Source organism: Acinonyx jubatus, chromosome C1, assembly GCF_027475565.1.
Source record: "Acinonyx jubatus isolate Ajub_Pintada_27869175 chromosome C1, VMU_Ajub_asm_v1.0, whole genome shotgun sequence".
In the NCBI taxonomy this organism is placed as follows: domain Eukaryota; kingdom Metazoa; phylum Chordata; class Mammalia; order Carnivora; family Felidae; genus Acinonyx; species Acinonyx jubatus.
The window spans coordinates 17388359-17410718 of NC_069381.1; the positions used below are offsets into that span (position 1 = coordinate 17388359).

General features: G+C 47.0%; 2 protein-coding genes and 1 long non-coding RNA gene across 3 annotated transcripts; 2 read left to right on the forward strand and 1 right to left on the reverse strand.

The window, feature by feature from the left end:
* Nucleotides 1-390: 390 nt before the first annotated feature.
* On the forward strand, nt 391-11593 carry LOC106977643 (elongation factor 1-alpha, somatic form-like). The gene is made up of 7 exons (XM_053208838.1): nt 391-534; nt 3584-3763; nt 3862-4158; nt 7571-7721; nt 7808-8063; nt 9555-9814; nt 11369-11593. The coding sequence occupies exons 1-7, from the start codon at nt 391-393 to the stop codon at nt 11488-11490; spliced, it is 1410 nt and encodes a 469-aa protein (XP_053064813.1). The 3' UTR covers nt 11491-11593.
* On the reverse strand, nt 5321-9378 carry LOC128312945 (uncharacterized). Its single transcript, XR_008292931.1, has 2 exons — nt 9333-9378; nt 5321-8112 (listed from the first exon to the last, which is right to left on the reverse strand). It is a non-coding gene; the product is annotated as an uncharacterized LOC128312945 (long non-coding RNA).
* Nucleotides 11594-13854: 2261 nt separating the features above from the next.
* RPL11 (ribosomal protein L11) lies at nt 13855-18459 on the forward strand. Its single transcript, XM_015075178.3, has 6 exons — nt 13855-13990; nt 14752-14902; nt 16316-16422; nt 16655-16786; nt 17840-17950; nt 18381-18459. The coding sequence occupies exons 1-6, from the start codon at nt 13985-13987 to the stop codon at nt 18408-18410; spliced, it is 537 nt and encodes a 178-aa protein (XP_014930664.1). The 5' UTR covers nt 13855-13984; the 3' UTR covers nt 18411-18459.
* Nucleotides 18460-22360: the final 3901 nt, after the last annotated feature.

The window sequence follows — 22360 nt, forward strand, 5'->3', positions numbered from 1 at the left end:
CACCCCCTGTGAGATGGGTGTGTGTTTTTCCCACACATCCCGGCCAGCCAATAGGGACACGGGATTTCAGGGGCGGGCCGGAGAAGTCCTCCGTAAAAGGAGGTGGGGCCCAGTGCCCGTTGGTCTGTTCTAGGTGTGAGGAGGTACCAGGGGCTCCTCCAGGCTCTGGAGGTAGGCATGTCCTCCTTGGGGCTGGGGGAGAGACCAGAGCATCCTCAGGTGTGAGGTGTGGGAAAGGCCCCTTCTCTGCCCCCTCGGCGAACTGATTTCCTTTTCTACCTCACCCTCGGCCGGCTGAGCTGGCCCGGTCCCAAGGAAGTTGAGTTTGGGGCAGGAGGCAGTCAGTTCATGCACTGAGCACACCTCTCCTCTCTCTGAGCAGCTCCCAGCATGGGCAAAGAGAAGACCCACATCAACATTGTGGTCATCGGCCACGTGGATTCGGGCAAGTCCACCACAACGGGGCATCTCATCTACAAATGTGGGGGCATCGACAAGAGGACCATCGACAGGTTTGAGAAGGAGGCCGCGGAGGTGAGGCTGCTCTATCTGAGCCTCCCTGCCCTCCTTTCCAGCCTTGGTTTCCCTGGGAGGGATGCCTCTTGTGGGCTGGTAGGCGCTTTCCTGCTCAATCATGCCAGGCAGGTGGTGTGGCTGCCATTTTCCAGGTGAGACAAATGAGGCTCCAAAGGGTGACAGCGCTTGCCTGGGGATGGCACCAACGTTTAAATCTCAGTGTGACACAGATGCCATGCTGTCTCTCAGAAGGTAAAGCTGCCATTTAAGAGGGGAAAGGATTTATTTGCCATGCTTCTGCCATGGACCTTAGGGCCCTGGATACAATGCTGAACTTGGCAAGCACTGCCCCCTAGAAACTCCTGGTCACACACCCTCCTGTTACACGATAAGCTCTGCAACAGTGTGGGTGCTGTAGGAAGCCCAGTCAGGAACAATGAACGAGTCCTGAGAGGCCCTGAAGGCTTCCCCGAGGAAGAAACCTCCTCTGAGCCTTGAGGAAATGGGGCAGGTGTCCGTGAGCCACCAGGAGATTGGAACAGCAGGTGTAGTACACCTCAGGTGGAGAGTCATTGCCTGGTAGGACAGGGGATGCAGGCCTTGAGTGCCCTGGTAAAGAGCCTGGCCACTTTCCCTGCAGCCACTAAAGGGTTTCAAGCACGCGAGTGACAAGAATCAGACAGTATCTTTTCAGAAAAAGCACACTGGCTGCAACACGGGGACAACAGGCCCAAGGGCCCAACGGTGGGGGCTGGGAAGCCAGTTGGGAGGTTGTTGCTCCTGACCCACAGGAGCAAAGATGGTGGCCTGGGCTCAGGCGGCAGCAGTGGCCATGGCATGGAGAGTAATGGATGGAGTCCAGGGACTTGGAGTTGGGGAATCCACAGAACTTAGGAGTTAGCTGTAGGGAAGGGGGTAAGGGAGGAAGAAGAGCTCAGGGTGAGCCCCAAGTTTCTCACTTTGGAAACTGGAAGATCGGTGAATATCAGGAGCAGAGCTGGTCTGGAGTCTGCTCTAGATGTGTGAAATTTGAGGTGTCCACAGGGCTTTCTGTGCTGATGTCCAGGAGGGCAGCTGAGTATTGGAGTCCAGAGCTCAAGACAGAAACCAAGGTTGGAGACCAAACCACGGGAGTGAGCTGGGTACACGCTGTGGGAAAGGATGTGGGACAGAGTCCTGGGATGGGTGGAGAAAGAGCCCATGCAGGGGAATGAGAAGGGAGACCCAGGGAGGTGGGTGGAAAACCTTAGAGTTGAAAAAGCATCAAACAAGATGGGAATAGTTTGTAGAACCAGCTGCTGTAAAGGTATAAACAGATGGAAAAGAGAAAGCAATCTGTCCTAAATCAGTGCCATCAGCTATTTTCCTAATCGTGGCTTCCTTGGGTATAGTTGGAATTGTGGGAGCGCTTATGTGCCAGGGGCTGCTAAGGAAAGTTTTAGAACTTTGAGAAAGAGACTGGTCCACAGTCAATATGACAGAAGCATAACCAGGGTTATAGAAAAAAACAAATGGTCTGATGCAGTGGTTCTCAAACTTTCTGGTCTCAAGAACTCTTGACATTCTTAAAGCCACCCAAAGGAGTTTATGTGAATTATATATTTATGATATTCAAATTTGAAAGTGAGGTTTTAAAAATGCTTAATTCATTGGGGTGCCCGGGGTGGCTCAGTCGGTTGAGTGTCTGACTCTTAATTTCCACTCAGGTTGTGATCCCAGGGTTGTGGGATCGAGTCCTGTGTAGGGCTGCAAGCTGAGTGTGGAGCCTGCTTGGGATTCTCTCTCCCTCTGCTCCTCTCCCCCATTTGTGTGCATGTGCGCTCTCTCAAAAAATGCTTAATTCACTTAAAAATAATAGTAATAAACTCTTAATATGTTAACATATTTTTCATACAGAGTAAGTGTGATACTTAACTATTTTCCAAAACTAAAAAATGTTGGGAGGGTGGCACTGTTTTACATTTTTGCTGATAGCTTTAACGCCTGGCTTAATAGAAGACAGCTGGATTCTCACCTTCTGCAATCAGTCTGTTGTGATTTCACATGTCATGTAACCTCTAGAAAAGACTACACGATGGTGAGAGAGTGAGGGCGGGGGAGGCAAATAATGTCTTCATATTATAAATAACAGTTTTGACCTTGCAAACTCTAAAAGGTATCAGGGTCTCCGGACCACTCTTTGATAGCTGCTTATCTAATAAATATTCTAAACTACAATGGATTTTATAGACGTTCCTACAGTGACAAAAGTTAGGACACCTGGGTTCTAATTCTATCTTTTAATAACCTAATTAGTGTTCTTGGGGGGTGCCACCTGGTCTCTGGTCTTTCTTGTTCTCCACTCTGCCCTCTAATTAGAGCTAAAATGAACAGATGCCCAGGTCCCGTCAGCTGGCAAGTGGTAGAGTATTCCCTGAACAAGCATGCTAACTTGAATATGCTACCACCTTTAGGTAGTCTCATTTTCACCAGTGCTGAAAGAAGCTCAACTTTTCCAGGGTGTCACGAGTAATTATCAGCCATAGATACTGGTTTAACCTTTAACATAAGGTAGTGGTTGAGAGTTTGAACTGGAGTCTGATGCTTTGGGTTCAAATCCTGACTCTGCTGTTTATTAATTATATGATCTTGGGCCAGTCAGTTAATTTCTCTGTTACTTTATCTGCAAGATGAAGATAATAAAACTTCACTGAGTTGTTGGGAAATTAAATGAGATAACCCATGTTAAATGCTTAAAACAGCACTGAGCCCATGGTCAGAATTACTTATGTGTTTGCTACTACTGATTGAGGGCTTGCTGACCATGTGCCAGTGGTCCACATGCCTGCCTAGGCGCTCTGTCATTTGGCCCTGCGTCACTCTGACTTTAAAACATGCTCTGAAAGAAAAAATTAATTATATAAGGAATAAAATCTATTGTTTGAAAGATTCAAAGGCATCTCCATACACTGACTGCCCTGTTACCATCCCTCTCACTCTCAACTCGTTTGGGAACTTCTTTCTTGGTTCATGGGCAGCTTTGGATACAGGGGTGACCCTGGGGTCTTCCCTCCTATTCCTGGACCAGGTGGGCAAAGGTTCCTTCAAGTACGCCTGGGTACTGGACAAGCTGAAGGCAGAGCGGGAACGTGGCATCACCATTGACATCTCCCTGTGGAAGTTTGAGACCAAAAAATACTACATCACCATCATCGATGCCCCAGGTCACCGTGACTTCATCAAGAACATGATCACAGGCACCTCACAGGTACCACTAGAGTTGTCTTGGCTCTGCTTTGGGGGTGGGCAGTGGGTGTCCCAGGCCAAATTTGAGCTGGGCCTTCTTGCCCCTGTCACTTGGGCCAGGCAGACTGCGCTGTGCTGATTGTGGCAAGTGGTGTAGGTGAGTTTGAGTCTGGCATCTCTAAGAATGGGCAGACCCGTGAGCATGTACTGCTGGCCTATACGCTGGGTGTGAAGCAGCTCATCGTGGCAGTCAATAAGATGGACATCACGGAGCCTCCTTACAGTAGTGCACGCTTTGAGGAGATCAGCAAGGAGGTGAAGGCCTATATCAAGAAGATCGGTTACAACTCTGAAGCTGTTGCCTTTGTGCCCATCTCCGGCTGGCATGGAGACAACATGATAGAACCCAGCAACAAGGTGAGAGCTGACTGGGACAGGGCCAATTCAATGCAACATTCCCACTCAAATCTTTGAGCTTCTCCTAGAATTACCAGCATTTTTAGCACGCTTATGGGCCAATCACTGTGCAGGGTCTCCTTCCCCAAGGGTTACATAATTTGATCCCCATTTTACAGATAAACAGAGATTACTCAAAACTATACAACTAGTAAGCACAGAGTTGCATTGTACAATGTAGTAGTTACATGTGGCTATTAAATTATTAAAGTTAAGCCAAATGAAATCATTTCAGTTCCTTAGTTGTATTAGCTACATTTCAAGTGCCCAACAAACATATGGGGCTACCATATTGGACAGGGAAGTTACAGAATTTTCCACCTTTGCAGAAAGTTCTGTTAAGCAGTGCCAGCAGAGTCTAGAATTCTAGTCCATGCCTATAGCATCTAAGCTACCTCTCAAGGCAGATTAGGAAGTGTGGGGGCGATATAAATGTGTCTAAGATATGGTCACTGTGTTCATGGATCCTGGCACCTAACAGGGTTTAAAATCCTTAAATGAGTGTCTCCCTACAAAAGAAGTCTAGCTCTGGCATCAGACCTGGGTTCAAGCCCCAGCTTTCTCCCTCACCCAGAGTAAAGGGGTAAGAGAGGAATTAATACTCTCTGCCTAAGGACTCCTTTCATGGCACTGTGAGAATTAAGTGAGAGACTCCACATGGGTTCATGCATACAGTTGGTGCTCAAATGCTAACTCAAATGCTAACTGCTATCTATCACTAATACTGCCTAAAGCCTACCTTTTCTATAACTGACTTGATTCTTAGCCGTTTCCTCCACATGTACATATCAGAACCTTTTTCTGATTGTAAAAATGTTAGACATTACTTTTATAATGAGCCTTTCATGTAGATATGAAGCATAAACTGCAATCCCATAGCTTATAGATAACCTGGTTTTCATGCAATTCTTTCTAGATATTCACAGCTGGACTTAAACTGTATGTGATTTTTCTAGAAACTGTTTAGAATCTTCTTTGCCATTTAAACCTGTTTAATACTTAATGGGTGTTTTATATTGCAGATCAGAGGTACAGTTTAGCCATATCCTTATGAAATGAAAATGGTATTTGAGAAATTACCATGTGCCAGACACCAGACTAAACACTTTACATGGACACAACCCCATGAAGAGCGCATTTTATTCCCATGTAAAATAAGAAAACTGGGACACAGTGTAGTTAAATAATAGCCCAAGGTCACCAGCTTCCAAGAATATGGTTTCTTGTTTTGTTAAAAACCACCATAATCATCTTGGTAAATAAATCTTTGCATGTGTCCTCGATAATTTAATTAGAATAAATTCCTACTGAAACAAAGGGTAGGCATTATTTCAGAGTCTTCTGACACATATTGCCCAACCGTCCTTAGGAAAGATTAGAACTACCATTGGCAGTGTGTTCACTTGGATGGTACTTCAACATTTGCATGCTGGGCACTGTCCTTGGTGCTGAGGGTGTGGTGGGGAATGAGACCCAGCCCCGCTCGTGGCACTGCAGTCTTGGGTCTTGGGTGGGACAGACAGGGGGGTGGTGATATAGTGGATGATGACAAATGCTAAGAAAAACTTAAGGATGAGGGGGGCATGGTATGAGAGAGTTCTTCTATATTGGGTGGTGAAGGCGGGCTCTTCTAAAATGACCATAGAACAGAAACCTAAAGCTTTGATGCCCATTCCCCAAGTATCAGCACATAGTTCAGCTAGTGAAATAAGGGGATTTTATCTTCTTGTCCCTTCGGGCATTTATTGGACATCTAGTATGTTCTAGATGCTAAAAGAACAAAACATGCAGTCAGTGGACTAGACAGTAGATCTAGGATTTAGCCTCCACTCTCAAGAAATACCTGTGACATTGGAGACATCAGTTTCCCCATTTTTAAGATGGGGGGTGATGCTGACCTCCTAGGCTTATTATGCAGGCCTCTGAGTTGGCATAGAGCCAAGTTAGTGTCCAAGTTCATCAAACTAATAGAAGAGATTATCCTCACAATGAGGTTCTGTTTGAGTGGGGCGTTGGCCTTCTTATCAACTTCTTGTTTGGGCATTGGGCAACCTACTTTTGATCCTCAATTATTCCTCTGTAAAAAGAGGAAATGTTCTTTTTTTTTTTTACGTTTGAATTATTTATATAAAAATGCTTATTACAGTTCTTCAAAGCCTCCTGCTTCCCTTCCACCCCACGCCCCCTGCTTACTAGAGTTGAGTATTAATAGAAATTATAGCTTTATTCCTTGAGTCACCCATTTTTTAGTCCATTAGGCCAGACGTGTTCTGTGTGGCTTCTGTGCTGCATAGCTCTGCTTCTCCCTCACAGAAGAGGGCTTACCTGACTGGAGCCTTCTTCCCTACCCACCAAAGCCATCCCTGATCCCCCTTACCGACCCTTTCACCCCCGGCAGTCCCTGCTCCTCTCTCTTCTGAGAGTCTCACTAAGGACTGAGAGATTGTTGTGTGTGATTCCAAGGCCAGGGCACCTCTCCCATGTCCTGCCTTTAATCAATAGGTAAGGGCTGCTATTGCTTTGACACTGATGGTAGACTGAGATTCCAAAGCCTAGGGATTTTCTCAAGGGTCTATGACTGGAAAGGAGAAATGTGACTGGGATTCCACCAGTTTGCCTTCGGCCTGAGCTAAGGCCACATGCTGATCAGCTCTGCCGCTTGATGGCTGGCTGCTCACTTGGCCTTTCACATCAACCTCCTTGGCTCTTTCTGTACCTCCTCTGTCCTGGATTTCCAGTTAACTGATACATCTCTGAAGGCAAAGATGACGTTTCTGATGAGCTTTGGCGAGGGTTTTTAGAGAAGTAAATAGTGTCTGCTTAAAAGGCATGCATACGATGTACTGTCATACTTAGTTATCCTTTTAGAAGGCCTCACACTCAATAACGCTCTCCTGGCCTAAGATGTTGGGGAATATCTAGTGTTCAGAAGGTGTAAGTGTTAGAGTATTTGAGTTGTATCTTCATTCTCGCTCCTGATGCTTACTTAACTCTGCTGTATGTTTTTTCTGCTCCTTTGTTTCCCCATCTGTGGAATGACAAGATAGAATGAGACCAAGAGCTAATCAGACTCTAGGAATCTCTGCTTCCTAAAAATATTGGCTCAAGTTGGGCAACAACTACAAGATTTAGAGGAATGGCCACCACTTAGTGGGTGTTTAGTACATGTCGAACATTGTGCTTGGTGGATTGCATGTGGCCTTTTGTGTTTTACTTGAGCCTGCATGGTAGGTGGGGATACGTTTCATAGATGAGGAAGCTGAGGCTCAAAATGCATTAAAAAATTGCTTGAAGTCTCATGTTAAAACCAGTTTGGCACCTGGGACAGGCTCCCTCAAGCCTAAGTGAGCTGCACATTTGGTGGCTTTTCCAGATGTCCTGGTTCAGAGGCTGGAAGATCACCAGGAAGGAAGGAAACATGGTGGGCATGACCCTGCTAGAAGCGCTAGACTCCATCATGCCCCCTGCCCGCCCTGTGAACAAGCCCCTGCGGCTGCCTCTGCAGGACGTATATAAGATTGGGGGTGAGTACATGCTGTGTTAGGGGTGCTTGGGGTTGGGGGCTCGTGGAGGTCTGGCTGCTGACAGCTGTGGTTGCTCTGTCCCCCAGGCATCGGCACTGTGCCCGTGGGCCGGGTAGAAACAGGCTTCCTCAGGCCCGGCATGGTGGTGACCTTTGCCCCCTGCAATATCACCACGGAGGTCAAGTCTGTAGAGATGCACCACGAGGCCCTGGCTGAGGCCCTGCCCGGTGACAATGTGGGCTTCAATGTGAAGAACGTGTCGGTGAAGGACATCAGGCGGGGCTATGTGGCAGGAGACAGCAAGAATGACCCGCCCTCAGAGGTGGGGAGCTTCGTCTCCCAGGTGAGGAGGACCATTTAAGGGGTGTCCTCCTGAGACAGCCACACTGTCCTGGGAGAAGAATGGCCCACTGGGTCATTCAGGAAGTGGGCCCTGAGCATATGCTCCATGCTAGGCTCTTGGTCTGCAGTGTAGGTACAGTCCAACTGTCCGGGTTAGGATCCTGATTGCAGCTTATTTGCTACTTTGCCCTTTAACTAAACAATGTACTCTGCTGATCTTAGCTTCCACAGTATGGTCTTGATGTCTTAAAGCAGTTTTCAAACCAGGTGGATTAGAATCACCTGGGGAGTGTTACAAAAATGCTGACTCCTGGGGCGCTTGGGTGGCTGGGACTTAGCGCCTGGTGCTTAGGACTTGAGCTCAAGTCATGATCTCCATCGGCTCGCTATCAGTGCCCGCTTCAGATCCTCTGTCCTCTCTCTCTGCTCTTCTCCTGCTTGCGTTTGCACGCGCACTTGGCGCACACTCTCTCTCAAAAATAAACATTAAAAAAATTCAGATTCCAGGCGTGCCTGGGTGGCTCAGTCAGTTGAGTGCCCAACTTTGGCTCAGGTCATGATCTCATGGTTCATGAGTTTGAGCCTCGCCTCCGGCTCTGTGCTGACAGCTCAGAGCCTGGAGCCTGCTTCAGATTCTGTGTCTCCCTCTCTCTGCCCCTCCCCAACTCACTCTCGGTCTGTCTCTCAAAAATAAACATTAAAAATTTTTTTTAATTTATTTTTGAGAGACAGAGCACAAGTGAGGGAGGGGCAAACAGAATCTGAAGCAGGCTACAGGCCCCAAGCTACCAGCACCGAGCCCGACGTAGGGCTCAAACTCACGAACCCACGAACCGTGAGATCATGACCTGAGCCAAAGTCAGAAGCTTAACTGACTGAACCATCAGGCGCCTCCCCCACCCTCATAATTTTTTAATGCAGATTCCTAACACTCTTCTCAGTGGTTCTGGGAAGTGATGCAGTAGACATGGGTGGAACCTGGGAATCTGTATGTTAGAGCTCTCAGGTGTTTCCTTGGCCCAGAGTTAGAATGTGAAGGCTGTTCTAGATGCAAAGTCTGGCACATTCTTACTTGTGCATGTGGAGCCTGGTGCTACCTTGTAGTGAGCTTGGGAACATTAAATGAGGCAGTGATATGTAAAACAGCTGACCTGGGGCCAACAGGTCACCTAACAAGTTAGCTAGCTGCTATTATAATCCATCTTCTGAATGGTGGGGAAAAGTAGTATGTAAATAACATACAAGTGTGTTGGTTTTAGTGTCACTCACCCCCAGCTCTGCCACTTGCCTGCTGTTCCATCATGGGTAAGTTACTCAGGCTCTCTGCTGTGAAAATTAAATCGGAATGCATGAGATCTACTTAGCACAGAACTTGGTATACTCAATAAACGTTCAAATGCTCACTATGACTTAAAATGTGTCCAAGGGGCCTGACCCCTTGGCTGGTCAGGGCTGCCTCCTTTGGAGGATGCTTGGCTAATCCCCTTCCCGGCTCCCATCCCACCCTGGGTTCCAGGTGATCATTCTCAACCACCCTGGCAGTATTGCGGCTGGCTACTCGCCAGTTCTGGACTGCCACACGGCCCACATCGCCTGTAAGTTTGCAGAGCTCAGGGAGAAGATCGACCGGCGCTCAGGCAAGAAGCTGGAAGATAATCCCAAAGCCCTAAAGTCTGGGGACTCAGCCATTGTTCAGATGATCCCACGAAAGCCCATGTGTGTAGAAAGCTTCTCAGAGTACCCACCCCTTGGTAAGTCCTGACAGCACCTGGCCCACTAGGGGCTGCCCCATCCTCCTCCTGGCTCCAGGGAGCCAGTTAGCCAATGTGTCACATCCAAGCCAGGTTGCAGAACCTGGTTAGAAGGACCTGAGTTCCAGGTTAGAGGGGCTCAACAACAACAACAACAACAAAAGGAAAATGGTTTTTGTCTAGTGTCATACAGCAAGGCAGGGGCCACTTTAGAGCCCTTGTTACTCAAAGCAGGGTCCGTGGACTAGCAGCATGGGCATCCCCTGGGAGGTGGTTAGACATGCAGAGCTTCAGGCCCCACCCAGACCTGCTGAACTCAAGTCTGCGGTTTAACAATATCCCCAGGTAATCGGGATGCATATCGATTTAAGACACTCTGATCCAGAGGAGGTGAATAAAGCAGAGATTATTAGGGATCTTCTTTTTCCATCTTCTCTAGTGCAGTGGTTTTCAAACCTGGCGGATAATCAGAACCACCGACGGACCCTATTAAACCCAGGGGCTCAGACCCTGATAGATTCACCTGGTCAGGGCTGCAGCCTAGGAGTCTGTTTCTTAGATTCCCCAAGTATATTATACATGGCTAGGTTTGAACAATTAACCTAGAATGTTCTGAACTCTAACGTATAGGGGGTAGGCACTTTTGTACAGTGCCTATTCTGTGCTAGATGATACAGATTTTTTTAAATTTTTTTAAACGTTTATGTATTTTTGAGAGAGGGAGACAGAATGTAAGCGGGGGGTGGGGCAGAGAGAGGGAGACACAGAATCGGAAGCAGGCTCCAGGCTCTGAGCTGTCAGCACAGAGCCCGATGCAGGGCTCGAACTCACGAGCTGTGAGATCATGATCTGAGCCGAAGTCAGACGCTCAACCGACTGAGCCACCCAGGCACCCCACAGATGATAGAGATTTATAAACAGACAAGTCCCAGCCTTCAGGGTCTCCCAGGGTGTGAATTTCAAAAGGCTAATTTTAGAGGCGGGCCACAGAGGCTGCCACATGAATCTTACAAAGCTGGTTTAGTACTTCCTATCTCTGCCAAAAATACTATGAGGTTGAAGCCAGATGCCATAAGCCTTTCCCTCTACCACTTGAAGTCAGAGAGCATTCAAGAACTCCCCTCCCCTAAGAGAAGCATCTGCCAGATTCACAGTTGAATGTAAATGAGATCCGTCCTGTGGGTTGTTGTGGTGGACACAGAGAAAGAGCTAGCTGGTTGGCAGCTGGAGCATCGGTATGGTAGGTTGGTGAATTGCACCAAAAGCAAAGTTTTTCCCTGTGACCTTTACTTATGGAAATGGGTGACAGTCCAGTGGCTAAGAATGTAAGTGTTGGTTTGAGACTTTCTGGGTTTTCAACCATCACAGCTGAGTGACCTCCTTCTTTCCCCCAGCTTTCCCAACTATAAAGTAGATAGGAGATCTATGAGACATGAAAATTAAATGCACTCACATGTATAATTTAGGGTATTACTTACTTGGCCTCCCGTACAAGTGTCCTAGCTCGTGCCTTGGTAGCATTCTCCATTTGTTTCTTCATGTCCTGTGTCCTAGGTCGCTTCGCTGTCCGTGACATGAGGCAGACGGTGGCAGTTGGGGTCATCAAGGCTGTGGAGAAAAAAGCAGCAACTGGTGGCAAAGTCACCAAATCTGCCATGAAAGCGGCCAGGAAGTGAGTGGTGACAGCTACTTCAGGCCCTTCCAGGCCAGGAGCAGCCCAGGAGGAGCCACAGCTGGAAAAGAATGGGCTCAAGGAGAAGCCTTGGACTTACTCTTCTCTTGCCTTAACTGTCTTAAACCTGCCCCCTGCTAATGCAGTTTTCTTTTTGCTGAGGAGCTCGAGGCATGGGAATAAAGCACACCAAGACTTTTTGCCCCTGCCTCTATTGGCCTTGATGTTGCGAGCAAGGAGGAAGCAGGTGGGGTGCTCAGTCTAATTCTACCCCTTGCTTTCCTTCTGGTGCCTGACTGGTGCAAGAACCAGAGAGCTGGGGTCACAGGGGGGAAAAGGTGTAAAGAGAAAAGTCCAGGGCAGCTGTTGGCCCCGGCCAAGTTCATCAGTTCCTAGAACAGGACTCTAGTGTTAAACAGCCTGACTTTAGTGTCTATAAAAGTTACTAAACTTCTGTGTGCCTTGCTCATCTGTAAAATGGGAAAACAATGTCGGCCTCCACAGGGATGTTGAAGTTTGAGCAAGCTGGTACTTGCTGGGCATGGTAATTAGCTACTCTCATTAACATGGTGTGGGCACTGGAGGCAAGTGAGCACTATCCTGGGATAGCACTATCCAGAACTGGAGAAGTTCTGTTGGAAAAAAGTTGGCAGGGGGAGAGTGAGCCCTGAGATTTGTAGGGCAAGCTCTGTTTTAGATCTGCAGGGTACATGTCTCCCTCAGGTTATTTTAACTTCAGCTTGACAATTTTAGAGTTAAGAAGCTGCAAGAAACCCCACGTTTCTTTCACCCAGAATCCCCAAATCCTATTTACCACATTTTTTCCCTGAATTATTTGAGAGTGATCTGCAGACATGATGGCCATTTACAGCAAATGCTGCAGGTGTATTTCTTAAATCCAAAAGAATATTCTGATATAACCAAGGTAAAGTGATCAGAATGAGGGTGTTAAATTAACATGGGTCCACTTCTGAAATCTGCAGGTCTAACTCAGATTTCACCAGTTACTCCAAAAACATGCTTCATGCAAAAGAAAATCCCAGATCATGTGTTGCATTAAGCTATCTTGTCTCTTTATTCCAAGTTTTGGAGCCGCCCCTCCCTTGGTTTGGTTTCTGAGAGGTTTGATTGAGGCCTCAGCTCTGAGCTAGCTAGTGGGTGCTTGGAGGAAGCTCAAGGGTGCAGGGGTGACTGATGGGGGGGAGGGGGACGAGGGGTCTTTTTACCCTCCTCCCTCAACCCAGCTTCCCAGAAGTCCCCTTTGACCCTACTGGATGAAACAAGGAGAGCCTGGGGGATTTTACCTCCCCTGTAGCAGTGGCAGAAGGGAATTATGGCAGCAGAGATAGGCTTGTCTCTTTTGCCACCAAAGCCTTCTGTCCATTTATTCCTGTTAAAGAAACTGACTGATTCGAGATTCTACCTCCGTTGTGGATCCTGGCAGCCCCTTGAGTCCCAATGTTGAGGATTTAGTGTAAACCAGGAAGCTCTATTACTGTTTGCGATCGGAGCCTTCGTCAGAGACAGATCTTGCAAGCCCTTTTTGTGACTGCAGGTTGCCTCTTGACTATACACCGTGTCTAACACATTTTGGGGGGGGCGGGGTGTGTAAGTTTGCTTGGCTATAGTGGGTTTATATTAAGAGCAACCTCTCATTGCAAGCTTACTGCGTGCCCTACGCAATTACCTTTGATTTTCCTAACAACCGCATACGATCTAGGTACCCATTTTATCTTTTAATTTTTTTTTAACGTTTGTTTTTGAAGGAGAGAGAGAGGAAGTGGGGGGGGGGGAGGGAGGAGTAGAGCGAGGGAGACACAGAACCGGAAGCAGGCTCCAGGCTCTGAGCTGTCAGCCCAGAGCCCGACGCGGGGCTCGAACCCACGAACCTCGAGATCATGATCTGAGCTGAAGTCGGACGCTCAACCGACTGAGCCACCCAGGCGCCCCTAGGTACCCATTTTAAAGCCGAGGGAAACTGAGGCTGAAAGAGGTCTAATTGGTAACCTGCCCTGGGTCGCATAGCGATGAGCTAGCCAAGATACGAGCACAGCTGCCTGTCTCCACAGCTCAGGACTCTTAAGCCACCACTGTTCTAATTGTATACATTCCATTTGTTTACATTTTCACCGAATAAAATAAAATTTTTACTTCACAGTTTGCATAATTGATTTCATGTAGTTCTGGAAGTCTCATCAGGCAAGAACCACCAGGTCCGGAGACTGGGGGGAGGGAAGAGCTTCACCGGAGACCGGAAGCTCAATGAAAGTCCGTTCGGGAGTTTTAAAAACCACTTTTGGAAAACCCAGGTCCCGGGGGTCTGCCGGCGTCGCCCGCGGCTGCCGGCAGCGCCCACCAGGCCTCGCAGGACGCTGCGTCGCGTCGCTCGGGCCCCTCCTGCTCCTCCTCAGCTCTCCCTTTAGCCTGGGAAAAGAGCCCGCCTCCTGACCCATAAGGCCCTGGGCCGGAAGCTCCACTTTCTCTTCCTGTCCTTCACCATGGCGGTGAGTAGCTGAGCCCTCGGTTTGCTTCCCTTCATCCGCCTTCATCCACGGCCGGCCGAGCCCGCGGGAGCTGCCTGGTCCGCGGCCGGAGGAGAAGGGAGCCCGCAGTGCTAGCCGTGCCGAAACTGGCAGAGCCATGCGGGCGCAGGGCGCGGAGCTGAACCCTGTCGCCTCCCCTGCGCTCTCTCAGGAGCAGGCGCCGGGAGGGCTCAGAAGCATAGCCCGTAGGCTGCAGGGAGGGCGAGCGGAGCGAACGGAGGGGCTGGCACGCGGTGTCAGGACCTGTTGCCCGTTCTGAGGACTTGAGACCTCCCCGGCGCTGGGGAACCTCAGCCTGTTTGTCCGCTTGGGGAAGGCACTCGCCTTCTGCCGCAGCCGCTGGGCTGCTTCGGAACGGAACGGGGACGTCGCACAACCACGTGTTTCCCGTTTCCCCAGCTTTTCAATTCAGTTTTCTCCCCCATTAGCTTTGTAATGGGGACGCGCTCCGACACCTTACACGTTGAGTCCCTTGGGCTTCATCCACTGCCTGTAATTTTAACTCCCGATACCCGTCCTGAGTTTCCATTCACCCATTCCGTGCGTCGAGGAAGAGACCAGATCCCGAGCTGCCTGCCTTGGTGCCTCCCAGACTTTTTTGAACCCTTAGGGCCTTCGTTAGGAATGGGGATGAGCAGAGATCGGTAATGCTGTGTATCCAAATGCTGGACTCGCAGCTGTGGCGGGGTTGTGTGTTGACTGCTGCGCTTCCCGTGTTGCAGCAGGATCAAGGTGAAAAGGAGAACCCCATGCGGGAACTTCGCATCCGCAAGCTCTGCCTCAACATCTGTGTGGGGGAGAGTGGAGACAGACTGACCAGGGCAGCCAAGGTGCTGGAGCAGCTCACAGGCCAGACCCCTGTGTTCTCCAAAGGTGAGCAGTGGCAGTCAGGGGAGAGGGCCGGTGGCCGAGTATGCCTGGGTGTTTCCTAATTTACCTGGTTTCCAGCCTGTTGAGGGCCCCGTTTTGCAAGTGACAGTTGGTATCCCTCAAAAGCATTAGCTTCCTACAGTACCCCAGACATATCCTCGTTTCAAAATTGGTTTTGGTGTTGGGATACCAGGTTTTTAAGTTAGGAGGGATGAAGCTAGGACTGGTCCAGGGAGAGATTTTACAGGCAGAGTGGAAATGTTGGGAATACAGTAAATGGTATTTGGCTTGATTCACATTTAGAATTTAGGGGCTACATTAAGAACAGAGTTGTGTGGGGCACTTGGGTGGCTCAGTGAGTTAAGTGGTGGACTCTTGATTTCTGCTCAGGTCATGATCTCGTGAAATCGAGCCCTGCGTCGTGCTCCATGTGCTGCTTGGGATTCTCTCCCTCTCTCTGCCCCGCCCCTGCTATGCTCGTGCTCACTGGCACTGTCTCTCAAAATAATAAGCTTTGTTTGTTTTTAATGTTTATTTTTGAGAGAGAGAGAGTGCAAGCGGGATTGGGGCAGAGAGAGAGGGAGACACAGAATCTGAAGCAGGCTCCAGGCTCTGAGCTGTCGGCACAGCCCGACACTGGGCTAGAACCAACAGACCGTGAGATGACCTGAGCTGAAGTCAGACGCTTAACCGACTGAGCCACCCAGGCGCCCCTCAAAATAAATAAACTTTTAAAAAAATAATGTAAAACACAGAGTTGTGTACCTAGACTAATGGGGTTCAGCTCGTAGCTCCATCACTTGCTGGTCTGACTTTGGCCTTTTTGGGTCTCAGTTTCCTCATTGGCCTGAAGGGGATGTTAATAAGCTTGTGATAGTGTGAATGAATTGTGTGAAATGCCTGCTGCCTGCCACGCCCAGTGTAGATACTATCATTGTGTTGATTTTTTTTGTTTTTGAAGTTTCATTGCTTTAGGATGCTGGAATATGGCAAGTTCATGGGTTCAGAGCCTGCCTCTTATTTGGGGCACATTAACCTCCCAGAACTTCATCTGTGATAGGAGGATATTACAGTAAGACTTTAGAGAATGTTAGCTACCATCAATAATGTTTAGAACACAATGGTCATACTCCTTTCTAGTGGCCTATTCTGGCCGTGTACTTGGCCCCTCCTGAGACTTCGACATTATGACTTGGAAGCTCTTAGTTGCTGAAGTTACGACTGAGTGACTTGGAATTGGAAAATCTATTTTTTTGTGTTAAGGATGAAACAGGTGTGGGTGACACCGGTTAGAATGCCACCACTTAGGATGTGGATGGATGCTTCATGTCTCTTAGACCTGGAGATGATGTTCTGGGGAAGAGGTGAGTGGGGTGGACGTGTGATACCTGACTCCTTGTTTCTCCCTACCTGCAGCTAGATACACCGTTAGATCCTTTGGTATCAGGAGAAATGAAAAGATTGCTGTCCACTGCACGGTCCGTGGGGCCAAGGCAGAAGAAATCCTGGAGAAAGGTCTAAAGGTGAGGCTGATCTCTGTGAATGATTTCTCTGGGTTTTCCTGTGCCCTTTACATGTTGGGAAAGTTCTACGAAATCTACAGTTGTGACGTGATTTGTGTTGTGGGAAAATAAGATTTTATCCATGATCAAGTTAATCGAATCGTATCTCTGGGGTGCTGAGTGTTGTGGACTAAGCTAGTAATTTTGGGAGAATTTGAGTTGACGCGGGGTGTAATTGCATTTTTCTCCTTAGGTGCGAGAGTATGAGTTAAGAAAAAATAACTTCTCCGATACTGGAAACTTTGGTTTTGGGATCCAGGAGCACATCGATCTGGGGATCAAATATGACCCAAGCATTGGTATCTATGGCCTGGACTTCTATGTGGTATGGATATTTAATCTTTTCCACTCCTGGTCTGTGAGGAGAGTAGACTCTGCCTACTCCTTTATTTCGTATGTGCTATCTTGATGTTACGATGTTGGATTGAAGCTTTGAGTGTTGTCTGCTTTGTGTTGTCCCCCTTGGGAAGATGTGCCTCATTTGTGGCAGGTGTAGGAATACAACACTGAGCTAGATAGACAGGATGCTGCTATTGTGAAGATTATAGTCTAGGATCTAACAAGCACCATTACGACTTAGAGGCTGGTGAAGGAACTATTCCACCCACTGAATTGAAAATTTGAGTGAGTTCTGGTGCTGTATTTGGTGTGTGGGTTGGCTGTGCTAACTAAGGCCGCTCTTTCCCAGCTCCTTCCTTCCATTTCCAAGGTAGGGTGGCTTCCATCCAGAGGACGTAGATACATGTTTGGTGATGTGGCTGTTTGCTCAGTCAGGATAGGGATTTCAATGTACAAATGACCATTTGTGTGTTTGTCCAACCATGAAACTAAATAGCAAAAACCAGAAGTCCTGACTAGTGTGGAACCTGAGTAATGGCAGCACCCGCATTAGATTTGAATATCCAAATGCTAAGGAGAATCAGGTGATCACAGGAAGTTTGGGAGAAGCAAGACTTTAAGAAGCACTTTTGAACTGAAGCAGAAAAAACGAATAACTATTTCTTTGTGCTTCTCAGAATCTGAAATTTTCTATAATGTATATATTATAGTAAGATTTTTTTTTTAATTTAATGTTCTTTTAAAAATGTGCTTTGGAGACTGGGGAGCGATGGTGGAGAATCCTTAGCTACCATTGGAAGTCAGGCAGGGAGGGTGGGAGGTGCTTGCAAGTTCCAGCCTCCAAAGCAGATTTAAAGTGTGGTATGTTGTCCTGGATGCTGCTAACAGTTTTATCAGACCCTGAGATCGTGGGTCTCTTGCTCCAGAATTCGCTGGGGCCACCAAATGACTCTTGATGATCAGTCTCAAATGTGTGAGTCTTGTCCGTGTACTCTTGACTCTGAGCTGGCTAGGTGACTGTTGGTTATTCCTGGGACAGGTGCTGGGTAGGCCAGGTTTCAGCATCGCAGACAAGAAGCGCAGGACAGGCTGCATTGGGGCCAAACACAGAATCAGCAAAGAGGAGGCCATGCGCTGGTTCCAACAGAAGGTAAAGCTGATTTATCTCAGGTGAAGTGGTGGAATGTGGTGTTGGAGTTGGGATTTGGGGGTGCAAAATCCAGCACCATCTGGTGGGTAGTTTCTTTAAAGGTAGTATATTTGGGCAACTTGGCAAACGTGGGCTTCCAGGGTTGGTGGTTTGAACACCCAGAATCAGGCTTTCTCCCCACCCCCATAAATGCAGGTCGTTGGAAGGGGAGGAATATGGCTTTAATAGGAGCCCCCTTTTCTCAGGGTCAAGCACAGTTTGAGCACAATGTAGTAGTTGTTAAAACTGGCCAGCTTCCTGTTCAGTCTAGAAGGGATGTGGGATTCAGAGCTGAATTCATGTGTCAGATTTGGAGTCTCAAACGTTAGCCATTGCTGCAATCTTTGCTGTTGCCTCCTGTTGTGAAAAAATAAAATCTCTTCTCTTTCAGTATGATGGGATCATCCTTCCTGGCAAATAAATTCCCGTTTCTATCCAAAAGGCCAATAAAAACTTTTCAGTGAAATGTATATATTACTGTTGTGTGTTCTGTGAAAGGAGCCTGGCCATATTCAAGTCCCTGGACCTCAAGCCACTTAAAGCTTCAATGGGAATAGCTGGTAACAACCCTGTCGTCCTCTGGATGCCAGTGTTTCCTGGCAGATCGAAGCCTGAGTTTCGCAGCATTGCCTGTGCTCACCATACCCTTGTTATTAGGCTGTGGTGGTGGTACGGTAGTCACGTGGAAACTGATGTTAGAGGGGAGGGTATGATTGGGGCTGGGGTTTGAATATAGAGCCTTGGTTAAAGGTGGGATGCAGGGCTCCCATGTTTCGGGAAGCTCCCTCTATGCAGTAATTCTGCTCTTCAGTAGAGATTATACCAGCACTTATATCTGTTGAAGGAAATCACAGGTTTTGGTGTGTGATGCTTGGGATTAAATTTTGGTTTAACTGTTCAGATTCAGTTTTCCTTTAAAACGAGAATGTATAGGGTTGTTAAGGCAATATAAGCAGAGAAGAGAACGGTCTTTGAGCCAAATTGGATATGATTCCCTGTCCTCCCTTTTATCCACTATGTTACCTTAAACTAGTTAATCTCTGCCTCAGTTTCTCAATTGTATCATGGTGGCAAGTGATAGCCCTCAGAGGTTAAAGATTAAAGTTTAATATGTCTAGAATACTTAGACTTGTACCAGGCACACAGTGCTCAAAAAGGGTTAATTTTGTGTTTTGGTATATGAGAAATGTTACCTTTTATCAAAGTTTGCTCTTCTTTGGTGTGCAAGTAGAATTTCCTTATCTTTTCCGTGTCACTGAAGCAGTGGCATTCAAAAGCCACCATTTCTCTGACCATTAGACACAGTACTTGGTTGATGGTTCATAATTTTCAATTTAGGGTTTACATTTTGAGCATGTTAATTTAGTTCAATAACTTGTGACTATTGAGTTCAGTTGTTCTCAGGCCACCTTTTCGCTACCATTAAATGGTTCTAATTTGTTAGCTGCGTTTGTAGTTATTTTAAAACCCAGAGATTATTTGGTGTTTTTAAGTTGTTATGAAAACACAATTATTTTTGTATTCCTGATAATAAAATCTTAGATCAGATACAGTTGCTTAAAGTGGAGAATCATGAAACGTGTTACCATATACTTTTTGTTTCACTTAAAATTTATCAGTATGCTTTCACTTTTCAGTCTGACTCTAGGGCTAGGGCTATCACCTTGTAAACAGTGAAACTTGTGTAGGAGTGATTCTTGTGGTTCAGCTTCATTTTTATAGGGGAGGACTTGATTTGTCCTAACTTCTATAATTAGAATAATAACTACAACTGGAATACACATGTGAGAACAAACTGTTGGTGAATATGTAGCTAACTAGTGTTCGTGGGTGCTAGCTGCCATGGGAAGTCAGTAATATGGTACAGAGATGGAGAGCATAACGCTTGTTTCATTTAAATAAAGCAATTCAGAGGGGCACCTGGCTGGCTCAGTCATAGAGCAACCAAGCCTTGATCTCGGGGTTGTGAGTTCAAGCCCCATGTCGGGCATGGAGCTTACTTTAAAAAGATATATTGTTCCAGAAATACAGAATGTAGAAAATGAAAGGCCCTCTAATGCCACCACCGTCCTTGTGCACTTTACTGTTAGCCATTTGCGGTGTATCTGTATGTTTTTATGTTTATGTTCCTGTTCAGCAGTAAAACCTGCCTATCCTTGATTTGGTCCTGCCATGTTGTGTATTCAGTTGAGTTGAGTCCCCATTTTATTTTGTTGTTATTATTATTTTTTTTTTTTTTTACTTTTTGAGAGAGAGAATCCTGCGAGGGGCGGTCAGAGAGTGCAGAGCCTGATCTCACTGTGAGATCATGACCTGAGCCAAAGTTAGATGCTTAACCAACTGAGCGACCCACGTGCCCCATGACTTCCCGTTTTAAAATGAAACTGCCTGGGCTCCTGGCCTAGTAGAAAAAGGACTCTTGGGAGTTTAGTGATCTGACCGGATTTTAGTCCCAGCTCTCAGTGGTATTCTGGGTGAGTCCTGGAACATGTGCCCTGGGGCAAGTAGGGAGATTTTACTAACCAGTTTAGAGCTTTGGTGTTCAGAAAGCTTGCCCCCTGTCCTGGTTAGAAGCTTGGCTTCCAAACAGATGTCAGACTGTTGTCAAATTCACAACAGTTTGAGTTGGCATCTGTTCACTTGTTGTTAAGTGGTACTGTTCCCTTGGGGTTTGTTAAAACTCTTGGGCCTCACCTCAGACCTACTGATTTAGAATCTGCTTTTTAACAAGATCTGTAGGTGATTTGTATGTGCACACTAAAGCCTAGGAACTACCCACATGATAATGCCAAAACAGGGAGGGAGGACATAATACCTAAGGAAATGTCTTTAATAAATTTAGTTTTGTGAAGTTCTTGCTGTGTGGTTGTTTTTCTGATTTCTTCAGCTGCTGTCCATGAAAACATGGACTGACATTAGGTTGCCCTCTGCCCCATGTTACATTGTGGTTGTCTTCAGAATAAGTTTGTGTTCTAGCAGGCATCTGTTTGTATCCCAGTACCAGGCCAAGAAATACTGGATGCTACTTTGCCGAGTGAATGTTCTCTTCCTGCAGCTATTGTTTACGACAGAGTTCTCAATCCAGGACAGTAATCTGTCCCCATCCTGGGGTATTTGAAAATTTATGAGGGAGGCCTTTCAGTTATCCCTGTAAATAGGGCTGCTCTTGGTATTAGTGCCTAGGTGTCCAACATTCTACCATTCAGGATAATTGTACAGGTAGCTGTGTGGATGGATACAGGGTGGTCCCTGATACCTGAGCAGGTGATGGGGCCAGCCAGCTGTGCAAAGGCTTGAAGGTACGAGTGTGGTTGAGAAGCAGCAAGGAGACTAATTAGAGAGCAAAAGTGGCAGTGAGTAGTAAGTAGATGAGATCAGGCTAGTGAAGGGCCAGATCACAGCCTACCATTGAAGATTATAATTGCCGCAGCAAGACAGATTTTTAAAAGGAATCGGGGCAGAAACGGGGAAACTGCTTAAGTTGTACCCGAGTGCTTGGCATTTTCTTCCACATAGGATGACCAAAGGGGAGAGATCAAAATCCAGATAAGAGTAGTCTAGGGTTCTTTTTAAAGATGTGACCAACATTTTTCAGAATGGTGTATGTATATGGATATGTTACGGTTTTTGAGCCGGTTGGTAGAAAATACCAATCCCCACAGGACTGTGTTTCTGCCAGATAACTTAAAAACACGTGATAATCACAGGACTAAGGGCAGTAGGTTTTCTTCCCCCATTGGAAACTAGCACACATAGCTAATGTTAACTTTTAACATAATTGAGAGGAAATGAGGTACAATTTTAATTTGTGCTTTTTTTTCTCAAGTGTATTCTCATGATTATGCTGGCTTTGTAATATGCTGTCTTTATTTTTTTATCAAAAAAAGTTTTCATGTTTATTTTTGAGTGTCCGATGGGCAGAGAGCGAGGGAGACAATCCGAAGCAGGCCTCAGTCTCCAGGCTGTCAGCACAGAGCCTGATGTGGGGCTCAAACCCACAAATCGCAAGATCAAGACCTGAGCCAAACTCGAATGTTTAACCAGTATACTGAGCTACCCAGGTGCCCCCCCTTTTAAATTTTATTTTAATGTAATATGCCATCTTTTAGAGGTCTAGGATATGTTGCCTTATCTGTACAGCCAATGCTAAATAATTGGAATGTTAGTTCCGTAAGACTGCTCCATGCCCCAGTACAGGCGCTCCCTTGTTTTGGCTGACTGTGTGGTATCTGTAAGGTCCTTGCATATTATCTGATGCAGGTTATCTGATGGTGTGGTATAGTTGAGAAATGTGATCTGTTTTCTGCTCTGCTTCCCCTGCTAGCATCGTGACCATAGGCAGGTGACACAAGGCAAATTGCAAGCTCTCTG

Excerpts from the sequence above, each read along its gene's own strand:
- LOC106977643 (XM_053208838.1), top strand. The coding sequence starts at position 391 with ATGGGCAAAGAGAAGACCCACATCAACATTGTGGTCATCGGCCACGTG. Across the intron at positions 3,764-3,861 it reads TGATCACAGGCACCTCACAG|GCAGACTGCGCTGTGCTGAT; the intron begins GTACCACTAGAG and ends CACTTGGGCCAG. Across the intron at positions 4,159-7,570 it reads TGATAGAACCCAGCAACAAG|ATGTCCTGGTTCAGAGGCTG; the intron begins GTGAGAGCTGAC and ends TGGCTTTTCCAG.
- RPL11 (XM_015075178.3), top strand. Across the intron at positions 16,787-17,839 it reads ATGGCCTGGACTTCTATGTG|GTGCTGGGTAGGCCAGGTTT; the intron begins GTATGGATATTT and ends TTCCTGGGACAG. Across the intron at positions 17,951-18,380 it reads TGCGCTGGTTCCAACAGAAG|TATGATGGGATCATCCTTCC; the intron begins GTAAAGCTGATT and ends CTTCTCTTTCAG.